At 39.4% G+C, this 20451-nt stretch overlaps 4 protein-coding genes across 4 annotated transcripts; 1 reads left to right on the top strand and 3 right to left on the bottom strand.

The window, feature by feature from the left end:
• Positions 1 to 2310: 2310 nt before the first annotated feature.
• On the bottom strand, positions 2311 to 3332 carry LOC306884187 (calcium homeostasis modulator protein 2-like; the record flags this gene model as incomplete). Its single annotated transcript, XM_079439909.1, has 2 exons — positions 2311 to 2694; positions 2787 to 3332. The coding sequence occupies 2 exons, from the start codon at positions 3330 to 3332 to the stop codon at positions 2311 to 2313; spliced, it is 930 nt and encodes a 309-aa protein (XP_079296035.1).
• A 1769-nt stretch (positions 3333 to 5101) lies between these two features.
• On the bottom strand, positions 5102 to 6802 carry LOC306884422 (calcium homeostasis modulator 1-like; the record flags this gene model as incomplete). Its single annotated transcript, XM_079440256.1, has 2 exons — positions 5102 to 5608; positions 6254 to 6802. 2 exons carry the CDS (start codon positions 6800 to 6802, stop codon positions 5102 to 5104), a joined length of 1056 nt encoding a protein of 351 aa, XP_079296382.1.
• A 1015-nt stretch (positions 6803 to 7817) lies between these two features.
• LOC306884424 (calcium homeostasis modulator protein 3-like) lies at positions 7818 to 9358 on the bottom strand (the record flags this gene model as incomplete). Its single annotated transcript, XM_079440258.1, has 3 exons — positions 7818 to 8270; positions 8507 to 8762; positions 9072 to 9358. 3 exons carry the CDS (start codon positions 9356 to 9358, stop codon positions 7818 to 7820), a joined length of 996 nt encoding a protein of 331 aa, XP_079296384.1.
• Positions 9359 to 14913: 5555 nt separating this feature from the next.
• LOC306884186 (inositol 1,4,5-trisphosphate receptor-interacting protein-like) lies at positions 14914 to 19497 on the top strand (the record flags this gene model as incomplete). Its single annotated transcript, XM_079439908.1, has 2 exons — positions 14914 to 15018; positions 17864 to 19497. Exon 2 carries the CDS (start codon positions 17878 to 17880, stop codon positions 19495 to 19497), a length of 1620 nt encoding a protein of 539 aa, XP_079296034.1. The 5' UTR covers positions 14914 to 15018; positions 17864 to 17877.
• Positions 19498 to 20451: the final 954 nt, after the last annotated feature.

Here is a 20451-nt window from a genome sequence, read left to right as displayed (position 1 = left end):
TTTTCTGCGTATACTATTCAGTAAAAATAGCATTTGTAACACTTGAAGCTGGTGGTTAGTAAATAAAACTGCACGCGCCTTGCAGAAGAACATGTTTCGGCTGTGCTTTACAACTTTACAAGTCAGATGTGTCACAGAATGGCCCGTCTTCCCCGTCACTCATCACTGTCACCTGTTTGTCTTCAATCATCACCCGCACCTGCACCTCATCAAGCTCCAATCACCACGCTCATAAAAGCACTTCCCTCAGTTCACTTCTTGGTCTGATCTTGAAGTAACATGCTGCAAGCTGTTGTGATTACAAGGACTGACCTCGTATGAAGCTACTGGCTGAGTATACTACCTGAAATTCCCTACCTGTCTTACTTACCTTCTGCCCTGTTCCTCTTCATCCTCTTCGCTCTCAGGATCCAGCTCCTGGTGAACGCCGTCTTCCCCAAGCTCTCTGGTACTCCAGTTATCCACGGACCTGCAAAGAAGGAAGGGACTGTTAGAATCCTGACGATCTATCACCAAACTCACGGAGAATCACCACTCACCAATTTCCACGTCGTCCACCTTAGCTGTGTGTTCACCAACTCCGTTAATAAACCCTTTCACTTGAACCACTCACCTCTGTGTCCTGCAGTTCCGTTACAAGATGAGCATCTGTGGAAGAAACGCAACCAAAACACCGGCACAAGAAATAACCAGTCTACACTAAATGGGTCACAAATTTACAAATCTGACAGCTGGACGTTGTTAATTTAGCTAACCATTTACACGGTCCATCCTTGAAAATAAGTACCACAGCATGCACTACACAGCAAACCATAATGAAATGACTCCTTTCAATAGATAACACTACTGAACTCCCACTGTTGGAGAGCTACTGTATATTGCTATCTGTTGGTTAAATAAAATATCTTACCTGTTGAGTAAGTCGATTTAATGAGTCGGTTTGAATTTTTTTTCAAATCAGAGTTCTCTCCAGGTCTAAAAAAGGCGAGGCCTACTTTTTATATATATATATACTTTTTTTTTTTTTTCATTTTTTGATTTGCTGTTTTGCATGTTACTTCGTGGTCAATATTTCAATGCTATGTTCTAAGCTATGTAACTCCCAACTCCCACATACTGCCGATGCGAAAGGCACTGGGAATTTTATAATTAGGATTAAATTATATATTGGGTAATAATATTGCCATTATTGCATATATGTTGGGGTGTGATTTTTCAACCCAACAGTTTTATTTATTACACTATATACACATTTACGTGCACGTAACCCAACCCCTGCCCCTAAACCAAACATTTGTCAATAGATACAGCTTTGTAGACAGATACAGCTACAGTCATAATTTATTAAAAGAATATTAATATTCCAAGTCTTCCGAGGCAAAAAAATATTTCCACATATTTTCAGGATTAAAGCACGATGCAAACCAATGGGCTGCTGTCCCTGCATTATGAAAACAACAAAAAAAGGGGCCAGATTGCAAATTCAGCCCTAAAATAAATGTAAATCATTTCAGAAAAATATTTTTATATCTAAAACTACATAAAATTATTTTATAATTCAATGTCCATTATATTGTGGGTTTCAATGTCCAGTATAGCACAGCAAATTGTACACTATACTCTAAAACGGATACATTTCTGTAGAATTCCTCCTGCAAATCTTTACCAAAACTGAAATTGTGTCTGACAAAATATCCATTTGACAATTTAAAACCGGTTGCCTTTAACAGCAACAGTGGACTAATCTCAACAATGCATAGACTATGTTTTGACATTCAACTTGATGTCTGTTTAGAAAAAAGCCAAAGTTGTGGATTGTGAACTGAGTTTATTTTTTGAAAGGTTGCAGGTTTGAATGTTCCAACAGCCATCATCAATACAGCCTTTAACAAGACTCAATAGAACATTATCCAGAAATATATTATTTGTTTCTTTGTTTGCTATTAAGTTTTTAATGATTTTTTACATTATTATTATAATCATTTAGCTTTGTGCTTCTAACAGTAATATTAAAAAAAAAAAAAAATTTATTAAATGAATATTAAACTTTTTTTCTAAGAAGAATTATCTGAATTCTTAAAAAAAACATATTTGCACTAGGAATAAAAATAATCACAAGCTTTTTGTATTTCGTTTACTGTACATAATAATTTGTTATGTACGTTTTTTTCCCTTTATGGTCTGTGTGGCACACATTTCTTGGGTGTTTCTTGATTCCAAAGATATTAGTCTTTGGGTGTGTAGTATTATTCATTATTAGTCACTAATTGGTCAGACAAAGGATAAAATGTCAATTTCGTTGTCAATTACTTAACAGGCTTGTTCAGTTGTGTACATGGCCCATTTGTTTAAGCGGCTGTAGATGGGAGTGTTATCACTCTCTCTGTACATGTAAACCCCTGTGATGCGGTTCCACTCCAGTCTGGGAATGACGCTCTTTATTCCATTGCATTTTTCTAGAAGCTGCTTCTCCTGATCTTCCAAGGCCACAAAGCCAAAGAAACTCTTGACATTTTTAGCTGCATGGTATTTAGCATGTACTTCAGCTGTACGTTGGAAAAGAGCTTGTTCGCTGGAGAAATACTGAGACCAGTACGCCTCCTGATGGTAGCCAAGCGGAGAGCAGCAGTTTTTCAGACATAGGAGCAAAAAGACAGCAAGGGAGATGATTCCAACCAGCAACCAGCCCAAAAGCTAGATGAAAAAGGGAAATAATGAAGTTTGTACATATCAGAAGTGTGGATGCAATTAGAGACTGTAACAACACTATGAAAAATGATAAGTACCTGGGATTCATACTTTAACTTGCGTTCAACCTCTTCTGAGTAGTTCATAAATGGAGCAGGAACATCTTTACATGGAAACCGTGCCATGATCTCTGGACCAGGTGGAGTTGAAAAGAAGTCGTTCGAAGATGAGGGGTTCATGAACTCACTGAAAGCACAGACATATGCCTCCCCTCTCAGGAGGGAAATTGCAGTCCAGGTGACAGGGGCAACGACTGCTCTGCCCACAACAGAGGCCAGCAGAGCAAAAGCAGCAGTCACTGATAATTTCCTGCATCTTCTGGTGCGGCACTCTGACACAACGTCCCAGGTATTTTGATTCAGCATCACCCCAATGACAAAGAAAGCCAGGGCTGGTACACCAATGGCAGCCAGGCCGTACAGGTAATTCTTCTTTGGTAAACATGGACAGTTAAAAGCTAAGATGTTGTATGCTGTCTGACCAACCACTGTTCCTAAACCAATGAGGCCATTGAAGACCATGACATCCTTACTCTTGAAGTAATTTGCTATAAATTTGATGTATTCTGAGAGGAAAGCAGACATCCTATTTTGATTTAGGCGTTTCTCTTTCTCCGTTTCTTTCCACTGACGATAATTATTGTCTCTGTAAATTAACCCTAAAACCTGACAAGGACAGTACATTCAGTTAATATAAAAGCAATTAATTGTGCAAAGTTTCCTCAAGCCACTCAAGTTAATTACCAAATATCACCTGAAAAAAAACAATAATTTCTGAAATGAAGACTTACATTTCATCGCCAGGGAGTACAAATGGTCTTGCTGAACATCTATAAAGTTTTAAGATTATGTACAAGCCGAAGCAGATTGTAAAAACAAAACAAACACCTGTCTGTATGTAGCTGTATTTGTTGTGATCAAAAAGTGAGATCATTCCCTCGCTCTGTCTGTTATGTACATACAGCAGTGAATCACCAACATCAATTACAATCTGGTTTCAGCCCCAGTGGAACCAACAAGCATTTAACTAAAACAGGTTGGGCTAAAGTAAATGAGAAAGATCAGACACACGCGCAAAAAAAAAAAAAAACATATTTCTCTCATTCTTTCTCTCTCTGTATAAATGTCATCCAACGTATTGTTCAAAATACCTCCTGAGACCCAGTAAAAAGTTAAAAGTTCCAGTTAATTTTTTTTGCATGTCTCAATTATCGGACACTCCTTTCACAGGTCTTGGAATGCGTGTTGAATTAGGGAGACATACAAAATAGGAACATTGAAGTGCACGAAACATCTCGGAATGAAGAGATCATCTCAGAAAGCACAATTCCCCATGGCAGGCCACTGGAGAGCCATACAGTAAGTGAGTTCTGAATTGTGGTTCTCAACCTTTCTGACTACATCCACTGTCCAAAATAATAGTCAAAGCTAATTTACAGAAATTGGGATAGTGTCCATACATAAAATAAGTAACTAGGCCTTGTTACAAATTTAAATAATTACATTTAGAATTAGCAAAAATTAGGGGTGAATTAAACAACAAATGTCTTGATTTTTGTTTGTTTTACCTTATTCTAAAATTAATTTTGTCTTATTTTAAAACATTTTAATTCATCTTGAGGCCCTCTTGTAAGTTTTGCAGTGTAAGCACTGCTTTAAGATATCCTAAAATCATATGCATAATCAATTAGGAGTTCGTAATACTGCTGCTCTAAACTGAAGAGCATAACTAAATATTTTTGCAAGTGAAACTTAAGCTTAAGACCACCACGTGATGTCAAAAGTCTGGCCTACTAAGCAAGCTAAACAGTTGCAAACTGCTGCGGCAGCTGCTGTTGGACAATACCATTGTCTGTGATTGTGGGAAACATAATTTATGATGTGGTAAACTACTTTAATTGCTTTAGCAGCCATATAGCAACTTGCTATTAGTAGGCAAGGCTAAATACTGTAAAAAGTACCTCCGGAGTGACGTTAACAGCTGCTGATATGTTCTTGATATCCTATGACTGATTACATTAACAATCTCCTCCTGAATTTACTTTTAGCTTAATTTTAGTAAACCTTAATTTGTTGCGTAAGAAGTAGAGAAAAAGAGTGACATTCCTTATTAACATCATCATCATTATATTATTATTGTCATATTTGGTCACACCTTATCACAGAAAAGCCCATATTATCCTATTATTTATGTTCTCGTTTATTTACAGTAACAAAAAACACGTTTACAACAGTGGCTCAATTAAATGACTACTGAGTCTCAGGAGGATATCAAATAAGAATGGCATGCAATAAATAGAAATGAGATCTTGACAGTGAGTACTGCTATACCATACTAAGATTAAACCATGAAGTCAGACTTTGGAGTAGTATGCCACAGCTGTGTTTTTTATAGGTGTGTGAGTGTAGCGCTCATCTGAGAGGTTGAGTGTATCCAAATGCGCATGTCCATTTATATTCGTATCTTCAGCGTGTTTGTTCAGAAATAGTGGGGGTTTACATGTATGCCAGTTCCACAGGACTTTATTCATGTCTTCTTCTTTACGGATCCCAAGAAGCTTCTCCTCGTCACTCTTCTGATTTTCCCCATCATCATCTTTATTGCCTTTGCCTTTCTTTGCGGGTAGCTGGAATTGTGGAACAATTTCACCACTGATGCTCTCGAAGTATTGCTGTATGCAGACCTTAGCGAAGCTCTTGGCGTGCTCTTTGCATGTTTCGTCGAATAGTTTGCGCTCTGTATCAATGTAGTGTGACCAATATTTGGTTTTAAGAAAAGCGGCTTGTGTAAAACAAGGTCTTATCGCCCTTATCAAGAAGGCTGCTATAGTTATTACCATTAAAAAGGTCCATCCACAGGCCTAAAAAAAACATTGCGATAACCGATTAATTTAAAAATAAAACAATATATCGTTTTATATATATTTAGCCTAGCCTAGATTTATATAGACAATATAGGCCTATAGTATACATAGTATCAAACTGAATATCATAGCCTACATAATTTCTCTAATAATAGGCCTAAACTTTCAATTCCCTGGTCTAGGCTATGCAGTTTACCTGTGTTCATTTTCATAATTAGCCTACTTATAATACATAATTATACCTCTTGTATATCTGTGAAGATTTGCTTTCAAATCGTTATGAAATGCACAAACACAAAAATAAATTCAAATTTCTTCTCAAATGTTTGTCTCTCCAGGCGTTTGACGTTTTCATTTTCTCTCAGCGCGTCGAAGTTCCTATAGGCGTGTGAATATTTAATGAGGTAAGCACCAAAGCATTTCATGATTGGTTGTTTGTTGATAAACAACTTTAGCACCGCTTCTCTTCACGCTTGGCACTAGGCTATAATTAATAACAACCCAGGTGCGTGCTACAGTCTTTCAAAATGACGTTTGTCAGATTTGACAAAATTACAAATATTGCTTTACCCAGAGTTAATAGTAATATGTAAGATAATTCAGAAACCCCCATTTCATCAAGTTGTGAAATAATGTCATTACCTGTGACAAACAGCGAATATATCTAATGGCCGCTTCTCTGGAAATAATCTCATGCCCATCAAATACGTCTTTGCATGGAATCGTTGCTTGTAATTTCAGAAGCTCCTTTTTGGATAGGCTTTGATAGCTCTCGTTGAGGAACTCGGATAAATCCGTCGTGGCGCTGAAAGCACACAAAAAGCTCTTGCCATCCATTAAAGTCACGGCTACCCATACAGCCGGAGCGATGAGAGCGCGCTGCGTCATGGAGCTGAACATGTAGCGCAAAACCGCCGGATCTTTCCTGCGTTTCCCAACCGGTCTCTTCCATTCCTCAGTTAACACTGATATGTTGTTGTTAAGTACATATCCAAGTAAAAAGAACCATATTGGCGGAACGATTAGAATGCCGATCCCATACGCATAATTGTAGTCAGGAAGACAAGGACAGGTGAACTCAAAAGAAGAATACATCTGAGCACTTGCCAGAGCCATGATCCCACAGATGCCATTCATGAACGACTCTTGGTTGGCTTGCAAAAACTGGACCATAATTCTAAACTTATCCATTTTTAAAAAGTCAGTTCACCTTTTAGAGCAAAATAGTAGATCAAATTAGTACAGCTGAGCAATAATAAATTATAAATCTTATTATAATAATCAAAGACTTATTCTATCTTCTCAGAGAGAAAAGAGAGCAAGACTGCTGGGGCAGAGTTGTGTCCAAAGTGAACAAAGGTTCACCAGGTCACCTTAATGCATGGATGCACGTGACAGGCCCCTCCTTTAGAGGCTCTAACACATCCTCAACTAAATAGTTGGGTGTGATTTTTGTCCTCGCATTGTCCAGTGCTTAAACTGTTTACTGTCAAGCATAATACGTTACTACAAGTCAAAATATTCCTTACTCAAAAGGTGAAGGCAAAAGTACATTTTAAAACATGGACTAGCAACTCAGAACACAGTGTCCTAACTGCCATGCAGCTAAGATGATAAACATATTTTTATTAATCAGTGTTATTAATAAATATACATACACAATATATACAGACAAATACATATACAACATATTTTTTCAGGTGTTGCCAGGGTTCTGTAATAATTTGCATCCAAGCCATATCCATGAGGTTGTTGTGTAATGTGTGTGTAAAGAGACATGCAAAAATACACAAACTAAATCCCAGCATATTCAAATGAACCAGTATGCAAGCGCTTGAGGAAGGTTAAAACAAGGCTTTCTGAAAGGACAATAATCTGATAGTAACATTACAATTAAAAAATGTTTGGGTTCTACATTCTATGCAGATGAAAAATTCAGGCATCCAGGTATCATTGCATCAGAATCCTATGGGGCCTGAAGGGCTCATTGCATAATTATTATAATAATAATAAATAATTATTATAAATCCAATGCACCAGCATGCAAGCTTTGTAAGTTTTGCTTCTGAATTAACATTAATAAGTCAATTAGTTCTCAAATTAGTACATTTCTAGGGTCAACATTTTTCATTATCTTTACTAATATTTCATGAACATGTCACATATTGACATTAAGTAAGATCTCCCCCCCCCCTCCCCCTCAGTTTTACACTTCAGAGAACAATGCTTTTCCATTGATATCTTCCCAAGTGATACACGCTTTGGGTTTATAGGCCATCCTGGTCACGTCCAGCTCTGGTTTACACTCATACCAGGTCTGCAGCAAGTGATCCACCTGATCTTGTCTGGTTATACCATGTAGACGCTCCTCTTCTTCCTCTTCATATTCATTATGGTTTGTGCTGGGTCTGAATGCACTTGAGAGGGGCATTCTCACAGTCACGTCTTCTCGCATACTCTCAAAAAACTGCACCACACATTTTCTGGCAAAATCTCTGGCATGAAGGACACAGGTCTCATCGAAGAGCTTCTGCTCAACGTCCAGGTAATTGCTCCAGTAGCGTGTCTGCAGAAAAGTGGCGTGATTGAAGCAAGGCTTTAGGACACGACCCACAGCGCCCAAAAAAATGAAGAAGAGGAGGATTGACCAACCTATTGCCTTTGAGAAGAAGATAAGTTACACAAGAAGAACAGATGAATCATCTGGTTATGCAAAGCATGAAAGGATTTTAACCACCTACAGATTTGCTAAAGGTCTGCTCCTGTCAACTTTGTACAGCTCAATCTTACTTAGCAGCTATCAAGTCAAAAATGACATTGACATCACTGTTCTTTGACTAAAGACAATGTAAGCATTGAAAAAATGCGCCAAAAAATGTGAGAAAACCCATTCACCTGAGAGTAACAACGCACATAGCGTGAGACAGCTTTCCGAAAACTGCTGTTTTTGAAGATGACATCCTCTTTGCAAGGCACCTTAGCCATGATCTTGATCAATTCTAGGCCAGTGCTGTTTGGTATTCCTGTAAAATATTTAGGGTCTACATTCATACTAAATGCACAGATGAAACATTTTCCGTCCAAGAGTGTCATCAGAATCCAGACCATTGGGGCAAGCAGGGATCGTTGCAACATTGATGACAGCAAAAATCTGGGAGAAGGATAATATAAGTATTTTGGTAGCACTTTATTTTACTGTTCCTCATGTATGTAGGCCTACTTATTAATGTAATTACAATAATTAGGTAATAGGTACTAACCCTGAACCTACGCCTAAACCTAACCTTAACACATTTAGTTACTTTATATTACCAGTACTTGTTAGGTAGTAAGTACACTGTAAGTACATGTAAGCAGTCTACACGTATTGTAAAATAAAGTGCAACCAGTACTTTTTATATGATTAACATTAATAACAAATGAATAGCCTAATATTAATATCATTTAGCTTCAAACTTACTTCACCACTGCTGGATTTTTTGTCCTCTTGCCCAGGGGTCTGACCCACTCTTCCATCAGCACCCCAGTATGACGATTAACTAACACCCCCAAAAGCAACAATATAATTGGAGGAACGAACATGACCCCTAGTGCGTACATCTTATTGTATTGCGGTAAACAGGGGCAGTTGAAATCAAAACTTGTATACAACTTTACGCTTATCAGTGACAATATTATACAGATACCATTGGAGATGGACTCAGAATTTGATTGGAAATATTGCAGAACCAACTTTAAACGATCCATTAATTAGTTTAGGTTATCGCTATAAGAGGCTGCAGATAAGAGGCTACTTATCTGATAATGACCGCCAAATACGCTGTTCAAATCTGCTCTGTTCAAGTCTGCGAAAAAGACAAACGGAAAAAAACTCACTTGAGAAATGGTTAATTTAATTTAAAAGTAATTGTATGGATCACGTGTAAATGAACGTTTCACAGATATTAACGCATCTCGCAAGCTCTGCGTGCTGAAGTGTGATGGGTTCACCTGTAGGGCACGCGCACCTGCTTCTTTGGCCACACCCAAATGTGCGCAAGAACACCTGACTTTAAAACTAGTTTAAACGGGTTTGCTTTCTTACCTTTGAGTAAACGGATGGTATTTGTCATATTTACATTTTCCACATTTTTCTCAAAACGCACCAGCCATCCCGTGACCCTATAATAATCGGTTTGGAGAATGGACGTTAAAAATAAAGTTTTTATGATAATGATAATATAAACGGATGATTGCTTCGGGGGTTGTTTGACAAACTCATATCGAAGTATTATTGTAAGTATATAATAAGTTGAACTTTGGTGAGATAGTGACTGTTGTGTATTGATGTGACGTCATCAACGTTATTACGCAGAATGCGGAGATAAAGGATGGAAGAAGAAGTTCAATCTGGTGTCTGTGTGGTTCGATCCGAAATAACCAGAAAGGTTACAACATTGGCGACGAGGATGTTGCAACAAGGACTCACTCGTTAGTTAAATCTGAAAGTGAGTTAGACGTGTGTCACGCCGATTTTTTTTTTATCTCGATTAACCGAAAAGTTTAGTGGAGAGAGGCGGCGCGCGTTAAAGATGGACGGTACTGTTCCCAAGTTTGACTGCTACAGCGATCCAGCCACATTGGGTCCGCGGTGGACAAGATGGTTAAATGCATTTGAACTTTTTGCCGATGGAAAGGGTTTGATCCTGGCTGACGATACACGCGACGCTACAAAGCAAAGACGGAGAGCATTGCTCTTACATCACGCAGGGACAGATGTGCAGGATATTTTCTCTACACTCGCTGACACAGGAGGGCCAACAGACTACGCGCAAGCAGTAACAGCGCTGAACGCATACTTTGTGCCTCAGGTAAACACGGCGTTTGCAAGACAGACGTTTTATCAGCTAAAGCAGAAAACGGGACAGACCGTGCAACAGTTTACCACATGTTTAAGGCAAGCGGCAAAAGATTGTGATTTTGGAGCTGATAAAGACAACCAAATAAGGGATGCTGTTCTGAGTCGGTGCAGCTCTGAGTATGTGCGTAGAAAATTGCTGGAGGAAGGAACGGCTTTGACACTTGCTCGTACTCTAGAAATCGCAGCGCAGTGCGAACGTGTTGAACTGCAGATGGCGGCGTTGCACGTTTCTCCAGAGACGGAGGTGAAAGAGACGGTGAGTCTGGTATCCAGAAAAGGAGTGAGAGATCAGAAAAAACGAATGCAATGTAATAAAGGTAATGCTGATTCAAACAAAACCTGCTACAGATGCGGACAAACAGGTCATTTCGCAAAAGATTATAAATGTCCCGCACGTGGAAAATCATGCAGAAAGTGCAATGGAAGAGATCATTTTGCAAAAATGTGTAAAACAAAGGGAAGTGTGAGACAGACAGTGAAAAGAGTTGAATCAGATGTGGAAAATCAAGACTTTGCATTTGTTGTAAGAGAAGAGAGCAGCATGGACAGAATAACGTTCTCAGTTGGAGGTGTCAGACTACCCATGTTAGTTGACTCAGGAGCAACAAGCAACATAGTGGATGAAGGAACGTGGGAAATGCTTAAGGAAAAAAAGATCAAATGCAGTTCTGCCAAATCAGACAAAAAACTGTATGCATACTCATCAAGTGAACCCCTACCAGTGAAAGGAATTTTCTGGTGTGAGGTTGGAATCGGAAAATGCAGCACAACAGCTGAATTTTCAGTTATTTGCGGGAGAGGGGAGCCATTGCTCGGAAAAGACACAGCAGTTAAATTAGGAGTGCTGAGGATTGGAGCTAATGTTGCAGTGGTAAGCGATGTGAAGTCCATGATACGCCAGAAGTACCCCGAATTGTTCTGTGGAGTAGGCAAACTAAATACAAAACAAATGAGCCTACACATAGACAGCACAGTGACGCCAGTTGCACAGCCCCTTAGGCGCGTTCCGTTCCACCTCAGAGAGGCTGTTGAGAAAAAAATAAATGAGCTGCTCCACATGGACATTATCGAGAAAGTCAATGGAGCAACTCCTTGGGTAAACCCAGTTGTCATTGTACCCAAAGCGAATGGGGAAATAAGGATGTGTTTGGACATGAGACAAGCAAACACGGCAATCATTCGTGGGCGGTTCCCGATCCCCACAGTGGATGAATTGTTGCAAGGAATGAATGGGTCAGTCGTTTTCAGCAAACTAGACCTGAAATGGGGGTACCATCAGTTGGAATTGACCCCAGAATCAAGAGACATCACCACATTCGCCGTTCATAATGGCATATATAGGTTCAAAAGACTGGTGTTTGGAGTGTCATCAGCTAGTGAGCAATACCAGCATGAAATAGCCACTGTTCTAGCTGGCATCGAAGGAGTAGAGAACATATCAGATGACATCATCATCCATGCACCTGACAAAGAGACACATGAGAAAAGAATGCATGCAGTACTAAAGAGACTGGAAAGCTGCGGTTTGACTCTGAATGTAGAGAAGTGCCAGTTTAACATGGACAAATTGGTGTTTATGGGCATGCTGCTGTCAGTGAAAGGCATAGGACCGACGGCAGAGAGGGTGAGAGCAGTTGTGGAGGCAAGAGAGCCTGAAAACGTTTCAGAGGTGAGAAGTTTCCTCGGTTTAGCTGGCTATAGTAGCCGATTCATACCTCAGTTTGCGAGCATCTCAGAACCTCTGCGCAGACTGACAAAGAGAGACACCAAATTTCATTTCGGAACTGACCAGAAGAAGGCTTTCAAAACTCTCAAAGATAAGTTGGCCGAGGCAACAACACTGGCTTACTTCGACAAGGACGCACCAACAAAAGTCATTGCTGATGCTGGACCAAAAGGTGTTGGAGCAGTACTGGTTCAGGAACAACGTGAAGGAATGGTTCCTGTCTGCTATGTGAGCAGGAGCTTGACAGAGTGCGAACAAAGGTATTCACAAACTGAGCGCGAAGCACTTGCTCTGGTGTGGGCATGTGAACGATTGCACCCTTATGTTTATGGTCGAAAGTTTGATCTCGTCACAGACCACAAAGCATTGGAAGCAATTTATAGCCCTCGCTCAAAACCATGCGCACGAATCGAAAGGTGGGTCTTGAGATTACAGCCTTATGACTTCCGGGTGATTCACATACCTGGAACACATAACATTGCAGATCCTCTGTCACGGCTGCTGGGCCCATCAGCCAAAGGTGAGATACACACACATAAAGCAGAGGAATATGTGCGGTTTATAGCAGTTTGTGCCACACCCAGCGCCCTCACCACCAAAGAAGTTGAGCAGATCTCAGCAAATGATGTGGAATTACAGAGACTGAGAACTGCTATTCAAACAGGTTGTTTTGATGACTGTCCTGCATACAAACATATTGCAGGTGAGCTATGTGCCATTGGCCAAATAATACTCAGGGGAACAAGAATTGTTTTGCCACAGTCGCTGCGAGGAAGAGCATTACAGTTGGCACATGAGGGTCATCTTGGTGTGGTAGGAACAAAACAACACCTGAGAACAAAGGTTTGGTGGCCCGGAATGGACAGGGCTGCAGAAAGACTTGTGAGGACATGTCACGGTTGTCAGTTGGTAGCGAGACCAGATGTTGCTGAACCACTGTCGCCCACAGTGATGCCTGAAGGGCCATGGCAAAACTTAGCCACAGATTTACTTGGTCCTTTACCGGATGGACATTCGATTCTGGTTGTCGTTGACTATTACAGCAGGTACTATGAATATGCAATCCTCAAGTCAACAACGGCGGAAAAAGTGATCGACCGTTTGGAAGATATTTTCAGTCGGCACGGACTTCCTTTAACAATCAGGTCAGATTGTGGCCCACAATTCCAGTCCAGTGTATTTCAGGCTTTTTGTCAGGAGAACGGAATACACCATATCAAAACAACTCCAAAATGGGCGCAAGCAAATGGAGAAGTGGAAAGACAAAATGCATCACTGATGAAACGAGTACGGATTGCCCAAACTGAGGGCCAGGATTGGAAAAAAGAGCTACGCAAATATGTGACTGTCTACAGGTCCATACAACATGCCACAACGGGCAAAAGCCCAGCAGAGCTTCTTTTTCAGAGGAAGATCAGAGGAAAGTTACCAGACATTACAACTCCACACAGTGACCTTGAAGCTCGAGACAAAGACGCAGAGCAGAAAGGAAAGGCCAAGATATACACAGACCACAGACGAGGTGCTAAGACATCAGACATAGAGGTTGGAGATCAAGTGCTTGTGAGACAGGATAAAACAGACAAATTCACAACAACATTTCATAGCACTCCTCACAAGGTTGTACGCAGAGAAGGTAACAGCGTTGTTGTTCAGTCACCCACTGGAGCAAAGTATACACGGAATACGACATTTGTCAAGAAGTTTCTGTCTGCGGAAACACCAACATTGGATGGTGAAATGATATGTGCTCGAGAGCCGAGTTGTGATAAAGAGCAAAAGGAAAGTTCAGAGGAAGGCAAAGAGAACTGTGAAACATTTCAGAGAGAGGAGCAGATTCCTAAACTTTGCAGACCCCAGAGACTAATCAGATTTCCTGAAAGGTTTAGAGACTATGTTGTTGAGTGACTGATAAAGGCTAGATTATGTGAGAAGGAAAACAAGTAAAAATCTAATTAAGAGTTTAAGATTATGTTGTGCTGTGGTGCACCTGTTCAGAAAGCAGTGCTGATGTTCTATTAAGATGTACAGTGTTACATGTACTTTGAATGTTCTTAACTGTCTTAAGTTGTAAGAAAATGTGAACGATAACTTGTTTAGTTGGGGTAAGTTCATATTCAAGTAAAGGGGGGATGTTGTGTATTGATGTGACGTCATCAACGTTATTACGCAGAATGCGGAGATAAAGGATGGAAGAAGAAGTTCAATCTGGTGTCTGTGTGGTTCGATCCGAAATAACCAGAAAGGTTACAACAGTGACCTCGTGTGGGTATTTGTCGTCTGCTTTAGTAATCCTCAAACGAGCCGAAAGGGAAAGAAAAGAAACAAAAAACTCAATGCCTTGTCGAAAAACCTCATTTGAATACCGTCGTTTGTAGATATTATCATAGGCTAACATGCTTTTGCTTTTTTCAACGGGGATGTATAGGCTACATGTATTTTTGTAATTGCATGCACAGTTAACACCATAGGCACATATTCACTGTAACTTACAGTGAATATTATGTGCCTATAGTGTTAACAGTCTGTAAGCATAATAAGTTTTTCCCTCAAAAAAGTTAATGTTTTCATGTGTGTGTTTGTGCGCGTGACATATGATGTTGACTCAAGAGCGGAACTGACCCACGTGCTTTTTATAGAGGAGCGAAAACGGCCCCATTGGTCACTTCCTGGATGTGAGAGCAGATGAGGGAACAACGGTACTACAGCGGTTTCTCTTGTGTCGCCTGTGTCTGTCCAGAAAGAATGAACAACGCTGGACTTTAACTCTTGGATTACAGTGTAAGTTATATTTCTGTTCTTGGTCTAAACAAAGACTAGTAGTGAGTAGTGGCCATCTGTTGTTTCATAGATTATTCAAGACACCGCAATAGCTGTGATTAAAATGTAAAAAAAATAATAGTTTGGTAAACCACAGGAGTTCAAACACCTTCAAAGACGTCGTTAAGAAAATATGCAACTGTATCGATTAAAAAGAGAAGTTGTTAGATGCTCTGCCTGTAAGTCGTTAGTTTATTGCGTCACACTAAACGTTTCACTCGTCCTGTTGCTGATAAACTTATCATTGTCACGCGTAAACAAATATTTCCTCTGTAACAGTGTAGATTTCTCTCTGTTTAATGGGTAAATTGTTGTTGTTGTCTATACTCCTCCGCCCTTTAGTGATTGCAGACTGTGGGAATCTTTGCAGCGCCACACAAATCTCTCAATTATCGTCTTTACTGGAGCTCAGCCATCATTAGTCAACTATACCAATTGTAACACTTCAAACTAATGTCAAAGGAGTAGATAAAGAGACCACAAGGTTCCTGACTGGACCAGATAATTTATTTGGGCATCGATAGCAGGAGACTCAAGAACACAACATTAATAAATGAATACGGCACTTTTATTCTCATACAATAATACTACAATATTAAAACCTCAAAAGGGCAAAGCAGCAGGCTAAGATGGTTATCACATAGAGGCCTATACTTCAATTAATAGCGTATTTGACAAATCACAAATTACCTACAATCAGTGTTGGGGGGGTAACGCATTACAAGTAGCGCGAGTTACGTAATAATATTACTTTTTTCAAGTAACTAGTAAAGTAACGCATTGCTTTTTAATTTACAAGAAAATATTCGCCAGTTACTTTTTTCCCATTTATTGACTGACAGTGCGCTGTGTGAACATGCTGTTACTGTAGTTCTAGACTAAATGTGAATGCATTAATTCATCCCACTCGCAAAAAACAGATTTAGTATTCATCAAAATGAATTAAAACAGTGAAATGCAAACTCAGAATATGACGCAAACTGCAATAATTAGATATGTTAAACAACACAAATGTATCTAATCCCATTTTATTAACCAATGTCTTTGCTGCTGACCTTTGATGATCCAGTTCAACCATACTAATAAGCAAAAATGACTTTAGATGAACTAACAATTGTGCTTCATTGTTTTTTTTATTGCCGAAGAGTGTTAAACCTTCTTATCCTGAGTTTTACTTTACAGACGTGAATTTACTTTTCCTTCACAAGATACAGGGCTTTTACATTTGTATTAATGTAATTTCTTGTATTAAAAACAATCAAGCCCTGCTCATATTTAAAAAGTAACGCAAAAGTAACGTAACGCATTCCTTTCCATAAAAAGTAGCTAAGTAACGTAATTCGTTACTTTTTTAGGGAGTAACGCAATATTGTAATGCATTACTTTTAAAAGTAACTTTCCCCAACACTGCCTACAATAAATAAACAGTCGACGAGCAGGAAGTATTCAGCAGAGAGTTTCAACACCTTAAAATTAGTTCATGTGCCCACCAATTATACACAATTTCATTACACAGCAAACACCAAAGGTACACAAATCCGTAAGTGCATCAGTTAAATCACACACTTAAATACACACCACAAAATCACTCAGTATGGGCCAAAACCACTCTGGCTAACTACTTAGCCGTCGTCAACATAAAACAATATGAAAAATGGCACATGAAAGAGGATAACCTGCCCTAATACCCCATACACACACACACACACACGCAATTACAAACACACAAACGCCAGGGGACCGGTAACAATCAATCACATTCAACCAGGACGCCCCGGCGAATGAAACACTTCATACATGCACCCAATTCAATAAACCATAAAGGCAGATAATGGGCTGCTGGCCCCATCCTACCCGCTACTGGACATGGGGTACAGCGTTCGGGAAGACAAGTGGCGGCCGCCGAATATTAGTTAGGGAACCCAAAACTACAAACTATACCTCCCAATCACTTCGCACACGTCGCAGAAAAAACATCCAACCCACGTCCCGGCACGGTAGCCTCGGCAAGAAGCTCAGCAGCACTCACATACAAAATCCCCTCCCAAACAACAACAGACCTCATACCTTTATAGATTCCGTTACCAAAGTGTACCGTATCCATGGAATGTGCCAGTAGCTTGTAGATTGTATAAATAAGGAATTTTATCTGCCTCATTCCAAGAATCACTATAACACTATAAATAAACCAATTATGTAACGTCCTCCACAGTGTATATGAGGTTCCTTCCAAAGCTTCAGTCAAGGCAAAATTAAAAAATGCTGTAAAAAGAGATGAAATGGTACCACAGTTGTTGTTCAAGTTAACAGATTAACAGATTTTTCCCCCCTGATAGCATTTTTTGTTATTCTTTTTTTCAGTGGATACTTTTATCTGATACAGTTATCTTGCTGGTTTACTTTATGACATTTAACAGAAGTTATCTGACTTCCTTCCCCAGTGCAGGACAGTCCTTTGTATTACAATTCAAAAAATAGAAGAATGATACAGTATGTTTTCTCAAAAGTTAGAAGATGTATTTGAAGAATTCAGATGCAAAAGCCTCTAAATGCCATCTGAAATTTTCTTCTAAAATTAGCATTTTTCTCAGGCTCCTATATTTATGTTCAGTTATTTCACTTTAATGACAATGAACAGAACCTATTAATTGCCATTAAAGTTAAATAACTGAACCCATACATGAGAGCCTGAGGAAAATGCTCATTTTGGAAGAAACTTACAGATGGCACTTAGAGGCATTTGCATCTGAACTCTTCATTTCCTTTTAAGCAGCTCACATTAATCGAGAAATGTGTGTTTTCCTAGACGCATAGTGAAGGATGCAAGGTGCAATTGCACGGGTTTGCATGGTGGTAGTAGCCGCTATCCTCAACCACCCGTTGCTCTTCCCTGATGAGAACACCACCATCCCTGAGCAAGATGACAAGCTTCTGACTCGGATGAAGGAGCACCAGGAGAAGCTGGAGGCCGAACAGAAGCGCCTGGAACAGGAGATCTCACAAGCAGAAACAGTTTTGATTGATGATCCGGACAGTTACAGCTGGTACTTTTGGAGCACTCTCTGCCTAGTCATTTTCTTCACAATTGAGGTGTGTAGGCAGGATATGATACCTACTGAAATGCCAGACACCATGGAAGATGAAGATGGAGAATCCAGTGCAGAATATCTCAGCGCTAAGACTGTAGCCCTAGATAAAGGTGTCCTAAGTAACTTCTGCAAGACCTGCTTCCATCCTTTCATCCACGAGAGCGGGAGAGTGCGAGAGTTTATCGAGGGCTTTGCAGATGATCTGCTTGAGGCTTTGAGAAGTGTTTGCAATCAAGATTCTGACCTGGAAGTCGAGGACTTTGTTGGCATAGGCAGCATGTTTGAGTCCTGGAGGGTATCTAAACCTCCTACATGTGACCTCATTGTGCCTTTTGCTCCTCCACAGCCATTCAGGTTCCAGTTTCAGCTCTGGTGTGACCCCTCCACTGAAATTCCAGTGGACTTGCAAGGATGTGGAAGGATTAAACTAATAAAACCAGGTGGAAATGGCACAGACTGTCTTTGTGGCTCAACCAATCTCGGTGATGATATGCTGTGTCTGCTTCACAATAGAAATGAGAGTGAAAAGCTTGAGGAACACACACTGGTGGAGCTCCTCTGTGAGAAGAACACCTCGTATTTGTTGAAAGATCAGATCATGAGATGGTTCCAGATCTCGGTGAGCAAAGCATGGGGCCAGATCTCTCACAAGTACGATTTTGAGCTGGCATTTCAGAACCTAGACTTCCCTGGAGCTCTGAAAATCAGATTTAGGTCTGGAAAGACTGTCATTCTTAACATTACCCCTGCCGTTCAGTTTGAGGACACGGATGCTTACCTCATCTCTCATTTTCCATCGGACACAAGTAACTCCTCAGACATTCACTGGCAACTCTCACTAACTGTTTATGAAAAGAACCTGCTTAAACTTCTAGCAAAACGACTTCCTACAAATTCGTGTCATGTTCACTGTCTTCAGATAGTTTCTTTCTTGCACAAAAAGCAGACGGCTTTGACTGGGAGAAATGCCCTTTCTAATTACCATATAAAGACGGCGCTTTTGCATCTGCTGTTGAGTAAACGTCCTGCGATGTGGCAGCCGCAGAATCTCAATCACAGATTACGAGATCTGCTCAGCTTCCTGCAGCAAAGCCTAGAGGAAAAGAGACTCTATCACGTTGTTGTTGGGAACCCTCGCATCCCAGTGGAAATTCTGGTCCCCAAAATAATCCGTACTGCGGAACCGATAAACCTGTTTAGGCCTCTTGTATTGCAGAGGCACGTATATGCCAAAATGGAGGACCATTTTCAAGAGATGGTCAAAAATACCTCTGCGCTTGTTCAAGAATATACCCCACACTTTTCTAATGGTTACGTGAGACATGAATTTAGCTCAACAGACCAGACATAGACTTACTCACTGCACTGGCTTTGAGTGAAGGGGATTTTTACAGCTTAATTGCATGATGACCTTATGCACCTCAAATGTAAACAACATATTAAGCATTGACGGTTTCTGATGCTATGATGATATTTGGGTGTTTCTTTAACTGTGGGCATTTTTTTTTTGTCCCAGGGGCCAAATTTCAACTTTTACATTTTTGTTGCATGTAGGTCACTTTTCTTTTTTGTCAATTTTTTAACATTTATATTTGTTACTTTTCAGATGCCATTTTTATATATATATATATATATATTATTGTTTTACTCTTGTCCCAGACTTAGACTTTCAAAAATATAAATATATATCTGAAAATATAAAATCCATCATAAAAATATGACACCTTTTTTAATAATCATAACAAAGAGTGAATTAATTTAGTAATTTAAATGAAATATATATATATATATATATATATATATATATATATATATATATATATATATATATATAATATATAAATACATTTAGTCATTTATCAGACGCTTTTATCCATAGCGACTTACAAATGAGGACAATGGAAACCATCAACAATCAAAATCAACAAAAGAGCTATGGCAATGATATGCCAGTGCTATAAGTTTCAGTTAGCTTAACGCAGTACACGTAGCAAGGTTTTATATATATATCTATACATATATATATATAAATTAGTACACTTTACAACTTCTCCTATAGTTTTGGTGTCATTATCACAACAATAAACAAACTTTTCATATAATAATAATAATAATCAAGTATATTGCAAAAGTTACTTTTTTGTTTATTTGTTTTTACCAAGGGGGCAGTGTCAGTTTAGAGCATGCTGGAGTTGAAATAATATGTAATGTGTGAAGAAAATCAAGGTAAATATCACTTAATAGTTATTTTTTATCATGCATCATTTCAAGCTGTAATGTTGTTCAATGATGCAAAAAGTGAAAA

The sequence above is a fragment of the Barbus barbus genome, assembly GCF_936440315.1.
Source record: "Barbus barbus genome assembly, chromosome: 18".
NCBI lineage: Eukaryota > Metazoa > Chordata > Actinopteri > Cypriniformes > Cyprinidae > Barbus > Barbus barbus.
Note: the sequence above shows the minus strand (reverse complement) of the source record. Positions and strands in the feature narration are given on the sequence as shown.